Source organism: Peromyscus maniculatus, chromosome 1 (assembly GCF_049852395.1).
Source record: "Peromyscus maniculatus bairdii isolate BWxNUB_F1_BW_parent chromosome 1, HU_Pman_BW_mat_3.1, whole genome shotgun sequence".
NCBI lineage: Eukaryota > Metazoa > Chordata > Mammalia > Rodentia > Cricetidae > Peromyscus > Peromyscus maniculatus.
Window position 1 is genome coordinate 91,892,618 of NC_134852.1, and position 14,441 is coordinate 91,907,058.

The 14,441-nt window shown below is 48.2% G+C and overlaps 1 protein-coding gene across 3 annotated transcripts in view; it reads right to left on the reverse strand.

Moving 5' to 3' along the window:
* Crtc3 (CREB regulated transcription coactivator 3) overlaps positions 1 to 14,441 on the reverse strand; it is a 111,233-nt gene that overhangs the window by 14,637 nt on the left and 82,155 nt on the right. For 2 of the 3 annotated variants that reach the window (XM_042278741.2, XM_076545821.1), the window contains exons 7-9: positions 11,730 to 11,765; positions 7,530 to 7,615; positions 6,128 to 6,177 (exon numbers count right to left, since the gene is read on the reverse strand). In XM_042278741.2, the coding sequence (XP_042134675.2) occupies positions 6,128 to 6,177; positions 7,530 to 7,615; positions 11,730 to 11,765 (172 nt within the window). The remainder of the gene's footprint in view (positions 1 to 6,127; positions 6,178 to 7,529; positions 7,616 to 11,729; positions 11,766 to 14,441) is intronic. The other variant, XM_076545824.1, reaches the window with a different exon arrangement.

Here is a 14,441-nt window from a genome sequence, read left to right on the forward strand (position 1 = left end):
TAGTAACCCTAACTAAGAAAGGGTGTTGGACCCCTAGAGCTGAAGTTACAAGTGGTTGTGGGTACCCATCCAGTCCTCTGTAGGAGGAGCAGCAAGTGCTCTTTATCACTGAGCCATCTCTCCAGCCAAGTTCCCATAATCGTGAAAATAAGGAAAACATATTGCCATTCATTTATTAAACCGGTGACTGGTCATTGTGTGCCAGGCCAAGGCAGGCCCAGGAGGTACGATGAGCAAGTGAGGTGTATGCTCATGGTCGGGTCTGCCTTTGACATTTGCACAGCGGGGGGAGGGGTGCAAGCTGCCAACCGAAGGTAGCGTTGCATCTGATTTCATCTGTGTGTGTGGAGGGGGTGGGGAGTGCGTACATGCAGAGGCCAGCGTAGGGTGTCAGGCGTTCCACTCAATGACTCTACTTTATTCCTTTGAGACAGGGTCTCTCTCTGGACCTGGAACGAGGCTGGAAGCCAGCTACCCCAGGAATCCTCCTGTCTTCACTCCCAAAAGCAGCGGGGCTATAGGCATGTGTGCAGCCACACCCAGCGTTTCCCGAGGAGACTGGGAATCTAAACTCAGCTTTCACAGCCGAGGCTCTTCCCCACTGAGCCTTCTCCCCAGCCCCTGCTTAACCTTCCGAAGTTATGAAGCAAAGTTCAAACTCACGTCTTGACAAAGCATACATTTATAGTAGCTGGGGTTCAAACGTAGACTTCGTAGACTCTTGGAATCCTGCACTAACACACACACTGGGACAGCCAGCCCAATCCTCAGTCCATTATTTCCTTTTCCTACCCAGCCCTGGTTTGCACCGGAAGGCAGGTATGTGGACATCCCACATACATGTGTACTGTGGGTCCCTGCAGACCCCTGGACTCTGTGCAGTTCGGGAGTGGGCCCTCTAAAGGACAAGACTCCTGAGTCCTCGTATGCGGGAATCATATGCTTGGAGTCCATAGATGGGGCGGCATGATGATCAAGCAGGCAACTGTAATACGGTAGGAGGCGTGCTGTGCTGGGAGTCACTAGGGTGGTCAACCAAGAGGTACAAGCAAAACCAGGCACAAAAGCTGGAGATGCCAAAGACGGGAGAGTTGTAGCGAGGAAGGCTTTGCTAGGCATGACACAGGGCTCGGGGAACCTCAAGATGCTTGGTGTGGCTGGGGTCAGGGCAAGTAGTACAGGTGGTGAGAGGTGAAGTGGGAGGGGCGGAAGTGGGGGAAACGCAGGGAAGATGCTGCTGGGATGAGTCAGTCTGGGGCTGTAGGAGAGAGGGAGCCAAGCGCAAGCTGGAGATGCTGCTGTGGGCACAGTGGGGAAGACTCAAGGGGACAGAGGGCGTCCTGTCCACAGATGGATCAGGAGGCTCTTGCAGTGACCCAGCCTGGTCCAGGACAGAGCAGTGTGGCTGAAGAGACAGGAAGAGCTGAAGCAAAGTGCATGAGCCAGAGCAGGAGAAGGAGTGATTCACTCAACACAGCACATAGCGTGGAGCAGTGACCGGGTGCGACTACTGGCCTCAGGGTCTGGGGGAGACCCCAACAAAGCATGGTCCTAAAGAGTGCAACTTAGGAATCCAACCTACTCCTACAACCTAATCCAACAAAGCCTAATGGTATCTAGAAGGGAGGGGGTGCCCAGCAGATGGGAGGAGGCTTCTGGAGGCACGGGAAGCTAAGTTTGAAAGCTGAAGAAGAATTCAGGTGCGCTAGGCAGGAAAACCATTTCAGGCGTAGGTCAAAGCAGGGGCAAAAGGGAGGCCTGAAGCACACTGTATGTCTAGGAACCGTGAAGACTGATGACCACTGAGGGTTAAGTGTAGGAGGGCGGGAGGTGATGGAGGTGGGACTGGAGAAGCGGGCATAGGACCCCAGGCTGGCAGAGTGCTGAGGGCAAGGACACCAGGGGAAATTTTCCTAGAATGGTTTCGGGGACAGACCTGGGAGGCAAAGAGCAGAGCCCGGAGGCAAAGGGGCAACCGGTAACTTTGCTGAGTTATCAAACCGGAGCATGCAATGACATGGGAGCATGGGAACGGAGAAGCGGGGATGGATACTGGAGGTATCTGGCCTGGGGTAGCCACTCACTGAGACGGGGGCCACTAGACCCGATGATAGACTGGGGGAAGGGCAGGAAGAGGGGTGAGAGCATAAATCCTATCTTAGATACTTAGCTTTGGCTGCACAGGAGGACATGCAATTGGGATGTCCATCACTGGGAGATGCCCGAGAGGAGATTACTCATAGTCTAGTGGAATACTGAAATAATGGAAGCAGAAGCTGGGCTTCTTTCAAAAAGTGTGGCTGGCTGGAGATGGGGCTCAGGAACTGTAGAATAATCTTTTTGAACACTGTGAGAATGTATATACTCTCATTGGTTAATAAAGAGCTAAGCAGGATTTTCAGGGCAGAGAGAACACTGAGAAGAAGGAAGTTGGAGTCTCAGGGGTTGCAAGGAGATGCAGAGAAGGAGGAGATGTACTTGCCATACTGAAATAAGGTACTGAGCCATGTGGAAGAACATAAGATAGAAATATGGGTTAATTAAAGCCGTAAGAGCTAGTTAGTAACAAGCCTAAGCTATCAGCTGAGCATTTATAATTAACAATAAGTCTCTGTGTGGTTATCTGGGAGCCAGCTGTGGGACAGGGCTGACTTCTGGGACACAGGAAAAGTCAGCTTACACTCAGGAGTTAAGTGCACTGGTTGCCCAGATGACCCAAGTTTGCCAGCATCTACATGGTGGCTCAGAACCATCTGTAACTCCAGTTCCAGAGAATATGATGATGCCCTCTTTTAGCCTACAACACATGGCACACACATGGTACACAGACATACATGCAGGCAAAACACCTGTACACATAAAATTGTGTGTGTGTGTATGTGTGTGTGTGTATGTGTGTGTGTGTGTGTGTGTGTGTGTGTGTGTGAGAGAGAGAGAGAGAGAGAGAGAGAGAGAGAGAGAGAGAGAGAATTCTAGACATCAGAAGGAACAATGGGTAGTGGAGAGAGGTCTCAGAGAAGCCAATGCAGCAGAGGGCCAGGAAATGGAAGCGATCCACCTCGATCAGGAAGGTGTCCTGATGGAGAAGAGGCTGGGGAGAAGGAAGCTGTGGGAAGTGTCAGCAGCAGAAGGAAGCCGAGTGTGGTTCCTTAACAGCCTCTTCTCTTTGTAAAAGGAACCGGGCGAGGCTAACTGAAGGAGCTAGGGAGAACCTGGCAGTGGATGGAGTCAGGTGGACGAGTGAGGAAGAAAGGCTGCCGGAAGAAAACAACACGAAACCTTATCTTCAGATGGCCGGATGTGTGGAACTGGCTACAGAGCCAAGATCAGGCACTAGAACATAAAACTGAGACAGTGGAGTGGCTCACTCAAGAGCAGGTGGGCCTCCTGTGTCAGCAGGCAGGAATAAAGGCTGAGACAGGCACAACAGTGGCCAGGTGGGTTGAGGACACCAGCAAAGAGGGAGACAGTGATGTGACCAATGTGAGCCTGGCCATTAGTGACATCAAAACAACTCTGTAGTTGAGAGAAATACAGACAGCTACTTCCTGAATGTTGCTACAATCACTCCGGTCCCCACTAGATCTGATGGAAGGCGAGCCATGTTCCTCCTGGTTCAGATCTCTCCAGTGAATTAAGTCTAGGTGTGCTCTAACTACAGCCCCCTTACGCTCACCTGGGTCTTCGCAGGTGTTGTTCTCTCTGCCTGCCAGGTCCCTCAGGCCCTTTCTTCAGGCTGGATTCTGTCACCATTTCCCTACCATTGCCCACCTTCCCGCTGTGTTCCTCTGAGTTCCCTGCTGCCTCCTATGTGTGTCTCTGGAACACTGGCTCTTTACAAGCAGGGACTGACCTGTTCTGTTCACTATTGGATCTGGTGCCTACAATTAGGAGTCAATAACCATCCGCATGAACAGAGAACACTGATGGAATGCTATCGTTACCATAAAAGCAAGAAGGCAACTTCCTTTACATAGCAGATACTAGCTCCAGAGCGCTCCAGGGTTAACAGATTGCAGCCCCAGTTCTACGATGGTAGGCATTGGAGCCTGGAGTGTTGATTGGTCTAGGTGTCAGCCAAGACATGCTTTTAGCTAATTCATTATTATGTGTATGTGAGTGGTGTGTGGTGTGTGGTGTGAGTGGTATGTGGGTGCATGCACAGAGGCTGGAGGAGGAGGCTGGCTGTCCTGCATTAAATCGTTCTCTGCCTTGTTTCCTTGACACTCTCTCACTGAACCCGAACTAGGCTGGTGGTCAGCAAGTCCCAGCAATCCTCATGTGTCCACCCCTTCCACAGTGCTGGATGCACACAACCATGCCCAGTTTCTTACATGGGTACCAGGGATTTGAACTCAGATCCTTACGCTTGCATAGAGAGCTCTCTTACCCTCAGAGTCCTCTCCTTAGTCCTCCCTCCCCCATTTTTTTTAAGACAGGGTATTAATTATCCCAGGCTGGCCTCAAACTTGCAGAGGATGACCGCACACTTCAGCTCTTCCTGCACTCACCTCTGGAATGCTGGGACTGCAGATGTGTACAGTCTTACCTAGTTCATACAGTGCTGGGGATGGGACCATGGCTTTGCGCATGCTGGGCAAGCACTCTGCTAACTGAGCTACAATCCTAGCTCCCAATGTTTTGGTTTTTAAAACTCTTGGCCCTGTCTGTAGGAAGGTCTGGCATCTCTGGATGGGCTGGTCTCTTTGTCCTGTCATGTTCCTAGATTTCTGTTGTTCTAAAGAGGTCAATTCTCTTCTCATTTCTGTGGGCTATTAATTACAGGAGTTTATATTTAACTGACCAAAACAGCATTCCAAGCTGTGGGCACTCAATGCCCTGACACACTGCTGTGAAACCATGGGAGAGTTTGTGAAACACTATTTAGGAGTGGCCTGAAGTTAGTTTAATTTACCCACAGATCCTTTAAAATGGGTGTTCGTGTCAAGGTAGATCATGAAAAGGTCTCATTTTCAAATCACACTGTTTTGGTCCTAGGAAGACTTTCTGTTCCTGAGCTGGCTTTGGTCCCACGCTCTGGGACTATGCTGAGACTGCAGCAAAGGCCATGCAGCTTTTTCTCACAGCTCTCTCAGGACGCTGTCCAGCCGAGGGGTCCTCCCCATGAAGTGTGCACAGATCATCCAGCTGTTTCAAAGGCTGGGGGAACTGTGCCCCCCTTAACTGTAGTCTGTTGGGGTCCCCAACTGAGTCACCTACACCAGCCTCCTTTTGGGTCTCAATAACCAGGCTTCACGACTGTTTCTGTCTCCTTAATCTCCCTTATTCTCATCTTCCTCACAAACTTGTTACATCTGTTTGTACCACAAGTATTTTATACTGTATGTGTTTTAACAATCTATGCAAAATCTTTTAGGGAGTATATCTGTATGTTACAAAATCCATTTATTAAGCTGGGTGTGGTGGCACACACTTTTAATCTCAGCACTTGGGAGGCAGGTACAGACTGATTTCTGTGAGTTCAAGGCCAGCCTAGTCTACATAGTGAATTCAAGGTCAGCCAGGGTTACATAATGAGACTCCTACCTCAAAACAAACAAACAACCCCCCAAAACAAATAATAAACATTAATTAATAAATAGTGCCATAGACTCATTTTAAATTTTAAATCTTACTATTCATCCTTTTCTAAAGTTGTAGTGAAATACACGTACCATAATTTTGCTCCTATGACCATTTTTGCACTGCATAGCTCAGAAGTATTAAGTACATTCATGGAACTTTTTTTTTTTTTTTTTTTTAAATCAACTTCTATGTAGCCAACCAAGTTAACTGATGGTTTCCTTTCCTGTCAACTGATGCCCATGGCCTGCCCCGGGCTCCAATGGACACGTGCACACTTGTATTTCTACCAGGTAGGTTCTGTGTGTGTGTGCCCAGAGTCAATTGGGCTATTCTCAAACACATTTATGGTGGTTTTATTGGCTTTGGCAGTTATATAATGGAACTGCCTCAAATACATGAACTATATGTACCAAAAGAGAACAGCTATTTTTATGCAAATGCAGTTAACTTGGGTTTATAGAGAGCAAGTTATATTTCTCAGTTCTGTGACAAAGCGGAGGAGACTCTCTCAAGAACCTCTAGCAGAAGGAACATTACTTACTTGCCGCCCCCAACATCACAGGATCGAGGACGCCCAGACAGAGACTGGATCTGGGGAGAGACAAAGAAAGCTGGACTTATTCAATGCATAGCCAAATTCAAAGGTTTGAAAAGTGGGGCTCTGAGCATCCTAGTTAGAGCCAGTGACAGACAGAACAGGCCAAGGGCATCTTCACAGAGCACCCACGGAAGTTTGGGGAGTTTAGAAGTTCTTAACTTCCCAGTCAAAAGAGAAGTATAACATTAACATATTTTCTTGATTCCTTATTAATTTGTCTTTGAGTGAAATGGTTATTTCCCTCAAAGAGGCAAATGTTTTGCACATTCAGATTTTAAATATTTCTTTTCAAATGGCAAGGGAGAAAAAGAAGAAAATGAAAAAGCAAAACAGGGCAATGAAGGAGGGAATGAATGTCCAGGAAAAAAAAGGACAGTCTAATTAGAATGCAAACTGGTGGGGGACAGGAACGGATACTGCAAGCCACAGGACCAAGGGGACAGCTCATCTCTCTACAGAGAGCAGCTCCAGGCACTTGGACACCTGCATACCCATTTTCTGTCTTCTCCAAACAGGTCTCCAAAACCACCTTTCACAGCCCCGAGGGCAGAGAGCTGTTTAGATGTGTGGATTTTAGCTCTCAGTTCTTTCAGGTCCCTCAAGAGAAAACATCAGCTACATATCTTGCTTTTATAGAACCCTTTCAGGACCACCCTAATGCGAGCAGACTGGGGTAGACTTGATGGAGGAGAAGGAGCAGGACCCTGATAGACAGGACAGTGAGGCCCAGAGACCAAACAACCAACTACATCTGAGCATCATCAGGCACTGGAAGGAGGGACTTTTCTCTCACAACAGTTGCTCTACAGAAAGAGAGGCCAGGCTTAGCCAGGGGCCTCCCTCTCCTCAGCGGGCAGGCGGGCGAGGTTTACACAGTGAGGTGGAGGCCAGCAGGAGGACTTTAGATACTAAGATTGAAGCTCAGAGAAATCATAGTAAACAGATGACTCATCACCTGCTGCCTCTCAGAGCTCGAGTCAAAGGCCTTTGCTTTCAGAAAGGATCATCTGGCAGGACAGCAATTCTCAACCGGAGCTGGAGAGTGGCTGCAAGCAGAGATGTCTGCCTTTTCGTGCCAGCTCTCCAAGCTTCTGACCGGGAAAGGTCCGGCAGCTTACCAGTTTTCTTTTGAGAATCAGTGAATTCACACGAAAGCAAGGAAGCCACAGACCTCGGTACTAACTCACCACCACGAGCATGATTTTGTTTGGAACAGCATCCCTGGCTATGGCTTGCCAGTCTCGGGGTCCAGCCAAATCCTCTCTTCCCTTCCCCTAGTTCTGGTTTCTGCCTCTGCAGGGCAGACAGCCAGGGTGATGACTGCACCCGAGGACTGCTCACCCACCTCCTTGGTCTCCCACAGTTGTTTAGGCAGTGGCTTCGGAACATTTAACAGATTCTCTTCTTTCAACGGACCAGGGAAAGATGCTACTAAAAGAGAGAAGAAGCACATTCACTGAACTAAAATTAGCCACCTGACTTTTGGCCAAATAATTAGCTTAATTTAAAAGTGCTGGGGCAGAGCGGGGATGGGGGGTGGAGGTGGGGGGTGGAGGTGGGGGGTGTTGCAAACCTTTAATACCAGTACTCAGGAGGCAGAGGCAGGTGGATCTTTGTGAATCTGAGGCCAGCCTGCTCTACATAGGAAGTTCCAGGACAGCTAGGGCTACATAGAAAGACCCTGTCTCAAAAGGGGAAAAAAATCTGATGGTGATGCACCCCTTTAATCTCAGCACTTGGGAGGCAGAGGCAGGCAGATTTCTAAGTTTGAGGCCAGCCTGGTCTACAGAGTGAGTTCCAGGACAGCCAGGATTACACAGAAAAACCCTGCCTCAAAAAAACAAACAAACTAAAATAAAAAGAAAAAAAGAACAGAAAACTATTTAAAAGTAGTTCTTAGCATTTAGGGCTGGCTTCCCTGGAACCTGCCATGTAGCCCAGGCTGACCTCAGACTTGCAGCTACCCACCTGCTTTTGTCTATCAAGTGGTGGGATTACAGGCCTGTGCCACACTGCCTAGTGAACAGGATTTCTTTAGCAAACATTTACTTTTTACATACTCTTTTTTCTTAATATTGTATTATTTTGTGTATGGATATTTTGCCTACATGTGTCTGTATACTACTTGAATGCCAGCGTCCTTGGAGGCTAGAAGAGGGCATCAGATCCCATGGAACTAGTTATAGATGATTATGAGCTACCCTGTGGGAGCTAGGAATCAAACCCAGGTCCTCTGGCAGTGCTCTTAACCACTGAGCCATCTCTCCAGCCCCTTTATCAAATATTTATTGATAGTCCCCTGGGAAGTTGCTTTGTGTGTCATTGTGGGGTTGAAGAAATAATTAAGAAACAGATTCAAATTTGAGACAGTCTATAAACTAGCCAGGGGATGAAGGCAACACACTTATGACAGTCATTAAGACTGAAGGAAGCCCAGGAGAGTAATGCATCCTCACTTCAGAGTAGAGCAGAGAAGAATATCAAGGCTTTGGAGCTGGGTGGGCTGGGCTCCCTTCAGAGACACAGCAAAGGGCATTCAAGCAAGAGCGCCCGGGAAAAGTAAAAGGCCTCGAAAAGAGACGGTGCCTACCACCAGCCAGGGTGCTCTTTGTATGTGGACTACGGTCCAGGTAAGGGAGAGTGACAGGAAATAAAATGCACAGGCATGAGACCAGGCCAGGGCCCTGTGGGCATGAGAAAAGATAAGGAAGAACACACACACACACACACACACACACACACCGATAAAGAAAGGATGAAATAAAGGAAACAACAGATGAAGAGGTGGGTTGGGGAGGTGGCTCGGTGGGTAGAGAGCGCTTGCCCTGTAAGAGTGAGGACCAGAGTTTGGATCCCCAGAATCCATGTAAACCAGGTAGGCATGCAACTGCCTGTAATCCCAGAGCGTCAGGGAAGGGACCGGGGCTCCTTGCTCCTGGAGCAGGCTTGGCTAGCTACCTTAGTCTAAATCAGCAAGTGCTGGATTCAACAGCTCTCCTTCCTCAGTGAGTGGAGAGTAGTCAGGGAAGATACCCAACTCTGGGCTTCCACATGAATGTGCATGTATGTGCAAGTGCCCTCCAAGGTGTCCACATACAGTACGCATGCACGCACGCACGCACGCACGCACGCACGCACGCACGCACGCACACACGCACGCGCACACACACAAATGGAGAATAGAAACAACGTATGGAAATCAGTGGCAGTGAAGCCACTTGGTAAATGCTGGGATGGGGAATAAGGAAGGACTGATAATCACCAGGCACATTTCGCTGAGCAGCTGACAGGGTTGTAATGGGTCTTTAATGTTACAGGATGACCTGGCTCTACCTGAAGGGACTGTTCCTCGGCTGTGATAACACTCTCAGCCATACCAATGAAAGCAAGAAGGCCGGCTAAGCCACAAACCAAGTGAAGGCTTTTTGTTCTCAGACACAGACCAGAGGTCAAAGGCAGCTCTGAGGAACTATGTGATCTAATGTCAGGAAGATTATTCAACAGCAGACCCTGGAGACTGCTCGGAATGAGGGATGCTGCAGGGTTCTGGGACCGCCTGGCTCCACTGTGACTGTCTTGACTGTCCTGCCCTTGGCCCACATAAGATGAGTAACAGACTCCAGGAAGTCACTTAAAAGTGAGATCAAAGCTAGGCACATTGGCACAAGCCACAGTTCCAGCATGTAGGAAGTAGAGGCAAGAGGATCAGGGTTCAGTGCTAGCCTGGGCTACATGATACCATATCTCAAAGGACAAACAATAATACAAGGGCCAAAATTTCAGAATGAATTCTGAGAAAAGGGTTAAAATAAACACTCTGAGTTTCCTTTTCTTTGCAAGTTAATAAAACTTAGGAAATAATTACAACTGTGGACTTCCCGAATTAACTACCAGTGGCTGGCACAGCACCATACAGTGCTCATCATGGCTAATCCAGCGCCAGTGAAACAGACGTCACTTCTGCTGAGACAACCAGACTTTATCAGCATGCCTCCGTGTCTCTGAGTCCTGAGAGTCACACCCTCACTCTCCTTCTCCCCTTTTCTTCCTCCTTTTCCTTTGTTCCCCTTTATGTACTGCTAAGGATGGGCCCAACAAGTCCTACGTTCCCTCACTGAGCACCCCAGATGGATTACTCTCTTTTGAAGAGTGTATTTTGTCTATGTTCTTGTGGGCTCTCTCTAATCATGAATATGAATGCTTCAGAGATGTAAGCCCCACGAAGCTCTAAGACTGTTCTACTTCTGGACGATGCTTAACAGACAGTGCCCGGGACATGCAGACCCACAGGGACTCTCCACAACGGGGAGGCAGGAGCAATGGCTTTGTGAGCCTTTATGGTTCAAAGCAGGGGGAGAACAAGGATGACTGTGTGCTCTGAAGCTTCTGAGGGGGCTAAGCAAGGCGGCCTCATGACTCAAGGCCCAGAAGAGATCAGTCACAGGACTGTGATTGGGACAGGCCACGGTGCCTCAACAGGTTGTTTCCTTGAGGAATTCATTGTTGTGGTTTCCTTCCATGTACAAGGTTTGTTGGGAATTCTTCAAAGAATTAACAGGGAATGGCCCTGAAGCAATTTCTTCATTTCTACCTTGAATGATCAGATGGATCAGTTTCAAGTTTTTATGATTTTATTTAACATCTAAAGTGGTCCGCCCAGAAAAGGAGTGTTCAGGGTGATGTCAGAGGGCTCCACCTCTCATGCAAGTGCTCCTTGCTTACCATGGTCTCCACAAGCCTGGCCTCCGGGACATACACACTAATTTAGCCATTCAGCTGATTCAGATTATGAAAATGACACCTCAGCTTATAAAGATCTAAGAGTGCCAGGTATTAAATGACTAAAGGAACAGGTTTGGATCCCCATTTGCTGATGGTTTTCAGTTTCATTTCAGCAGATCGCTAGCATGATTTTAACTGGCTTTACAAAGCCCAGTGTCTTCTGCAAAATGCATAATTCGATCTTATAATAAATTTGCACTTACTTTTCTTTTTTTGAGACAGGATCTCATGTATTCCAGGCTAGTCTCAAGCTCTATATGTAGCCAAGGCTATCCCTGAACTTCTGGTCCTCCTGCCTCCACCTCCCAGGTGGAGGGTTACAGGAGTTTACAACCTGCTTGGTTTACTTGGTGCTGGAGAGAGAACTCTGGGCTGCATGCATGCATGCCGAGCAGTCCACCTGAGTCCCGGCCTTAGTGCACACTGGCACGCTCCTTGCCCTGCTATCAGGTCTGCCAATCACTCACAGTGACTTCTAAACGGGCCGAGGCAGTGTTGGGGAAAGGCAGAGGAACAACGGTGTGAGTACTCGATTAATTCACGTTTCCATGTGGCTGCAACTCTTGCTTCCTTGCACAGCCTTGTGACTGTGGCACTGAGGGGACGTGGGTAACAAGGGACCATTGTAATCTAGTCACACACTTCCTCTCTCGTGGCTTTGATCATGTCTGGCTAATTTTCTTTGAGCAGCTCAGATAAGTAATCTAAGCAACAGTTGTGAGCCTTCACATAAATGACTGTCAACCCCGACACCTGCTCATACCTTCCCCATGGCCATCATTTTCTCCATCACAGAAACCTGGTAGAAAAGAGAAGAAAAAGAAAAACACTTTTATACGTGATGCTCTCATTTACTAATGCATTAGAATAACTTTCTGATGTGAAATATAATTTTGAAAATTCTAAAGCAGTTTTGACAATGCTCATTCCAGGTGCTTTAGCATTCACACTACAAACAGACACGGTTATTCTGAGTCTAGAGCTGCTTTTCCTTTAAAGTGTCTTTAACTTTTCTTGCTGATCCTGTCTCAAGAGAACCGCGGTTGACAGTCTGAGAAATAATTGAAGGCAGTCTATCTTCAAAATACAAAGCAAAAACTTTGCTTTGTCACACCTCCAAATGTGTCATCCTAGGGGAGGGCAGGTAGCCTGGAACCCAAGTCACTGTCCTGACACTTACCATGGGTGGAGGTTCCATGATGGACACGGTGACATATTCTGGATTCTTTTTGTTTTGTTTTGTTTTTGTTTTTGTTTTTGTTTTTTGAGACAGGGTTTCTCTGTGTAGCTTTGTGCCTTTCCTGGAACTCACTTGGTAGCCCAGGCTGGCCTCGAACTCACAGAGATCCGCCTGCCTCTGCCTCCCGAGTGCTGAGATTAAAGGTGTGCGCCACCACCGCCCAGCATATTCTGGATTCTTACACGAGTTGTTTTAAAAAATACCTATCTAGAGTCTAAGCCAAGATAAGGGTATATATGACAGCTATTCACAAAGATTTTTAAAAGCTGCTTTGGAATCAGTCCTGACTGAATGAGGAGCTATGAAGTATGCTTCAGATGACTGTGCGGAGTCCCTTCAGCACCTAGCTAAACTACAGAGCTGCCCCTCAGAGCAATCAGTTACACCAAGTGAGTTTTCAGCAGAGACTCGGACACAATTTTAAGTCTAAGCCTTTAAACACAGCTCAGCTTAGGTAAGTTTCTAGATGAAATGGTTAAACCATAAACTAACCCAGTTAGTCTATAAAACTTAAAATACCTAATAATCATTCACTCAACAGATACTTGCTCAGTTCCTGCAGTGTGCGTTAGAGGGTTGGGGCAGGTGGTGCAGGACAGACAGGAAGAGGGACAGATGGACACTAACAGTTCCCAAGGGTGCCAAGAGCTCAGTAGTTAAACATACTCACAAAACGCAGGCTTTCTCCCAGGCCCCCAGAAAACAGAATCTAAGTTAGTGGTTGAAAACTATTTTAGTGCATCTACAAGACCACTAGGGTAATTTTTTTTTTTTCTTTTTGGTTTTCTGAGACAGAGTTTCTCTGTGTATCCCTGGCTGTCTCAGAACTCTCTCTGTGGACCAGGGTGGCCTCGAACTCACAGAGATCTGCCTGCCTCTGCTGGGATTAAAGGTGTGAGCCACCACAGCTGGGCGTAAATTTGTTAAGATGAGGATTCCCGGACCCAACCTTTAAAGATGTTGATGCAGAAGGAATGTGAATTGCAAGTCACTCAACAGCAGAGTGCTTGCCATGCATGCTGAGGCCATGGATTTGAGCCCAGCACCACAAACAAAGTAAAAAGAAAAAAGAAAAAGCAAAGGAGAAAAGCCAACTGGCCAAGTTGCACAGAGCTGGATAAGCGGCTACTAATCAGTCTGTGATTTAGCACTCTAGGGGAAGGCCGTGTGGCCAGGAGGCCATCAGAAAATGCAGTGCACAGGGACAAAGGCAGAGCTCCAGAGTCAGCACTGACAGAGGGGGGACGGGAGCTTCTCATGCAGTGTGGCTTTTGAGAAAGGGCAAGGAACGTGACCGTTCTGACCACCCAAACGCGATGATCCTACTAAAAATGGCAAATTACATTTATGAAATGGTCTACTATGGTACACTGGAGAATTTCTTCATTGAGACACTCTAAGTTTAATTACTAAGGCTGACCAGTCCCTCCAGCATGAAGAGCCAACTGGGGGTCACCATGTGACTCTCAGAGGTGAGCAGATTCCCTATGGGGTATCCCGCTGGTGCCACCCTCTTCCCCAGACTGGTGTGGGAAGCAGGCTTCATCCCCAGGCAGGCAGGGAGGACCAGGGAGGGAGATGATAACACTTGCTGTGTGCCAGGCACCTCACACAGTGATCTCATGTAATCCTTGGAGCAACTGTCTGAGACATGAGCTCTCACCACGCCCAAGAGCACACTGCTGGTTCTGGGACTAGAACTCTGGGCATGGCACCTCCAGAAAGTCCACGTCTCTAGCCGATGTGCTGTCCCCAGAGGAATTGAGGTGAGTGGAGGAAAGGTTAAAGCGCTGCCTCCTCGGTGAAGACAGGAATGGGCAGGAGTGATGACAGGGAGGAGAAGAGGAACACACACACAGACACACACAGACACACACACACACACACACACACACACACACACACACACACACACACACACACACACGGCAGGGGCCGGAACGGTGAGGTCTGGCCGGGCACAAGCTGGGAGGAGTCCGCTAGTCATCGGATGAAGTGGAGAGCAGAGGCCTGGGTCAGTCATGAGCCGTAGACTGTTCTTGTGGCAGAACCTGAGATGCCTTGGGACAGCCTCAAGGCCAGGACACCACAGAAAACCAACAGACTGGACAAGCAGCCCAGAGGTAGGGTACTTGGCAGTGAAGACACAAGGCACACTGCAGGGAGCAAGAGCAGTTTGGAGTGTGGGGTGAAGGTAAGCGAATAAGGGAAACTAAATATCACTCTCAGGGGGTC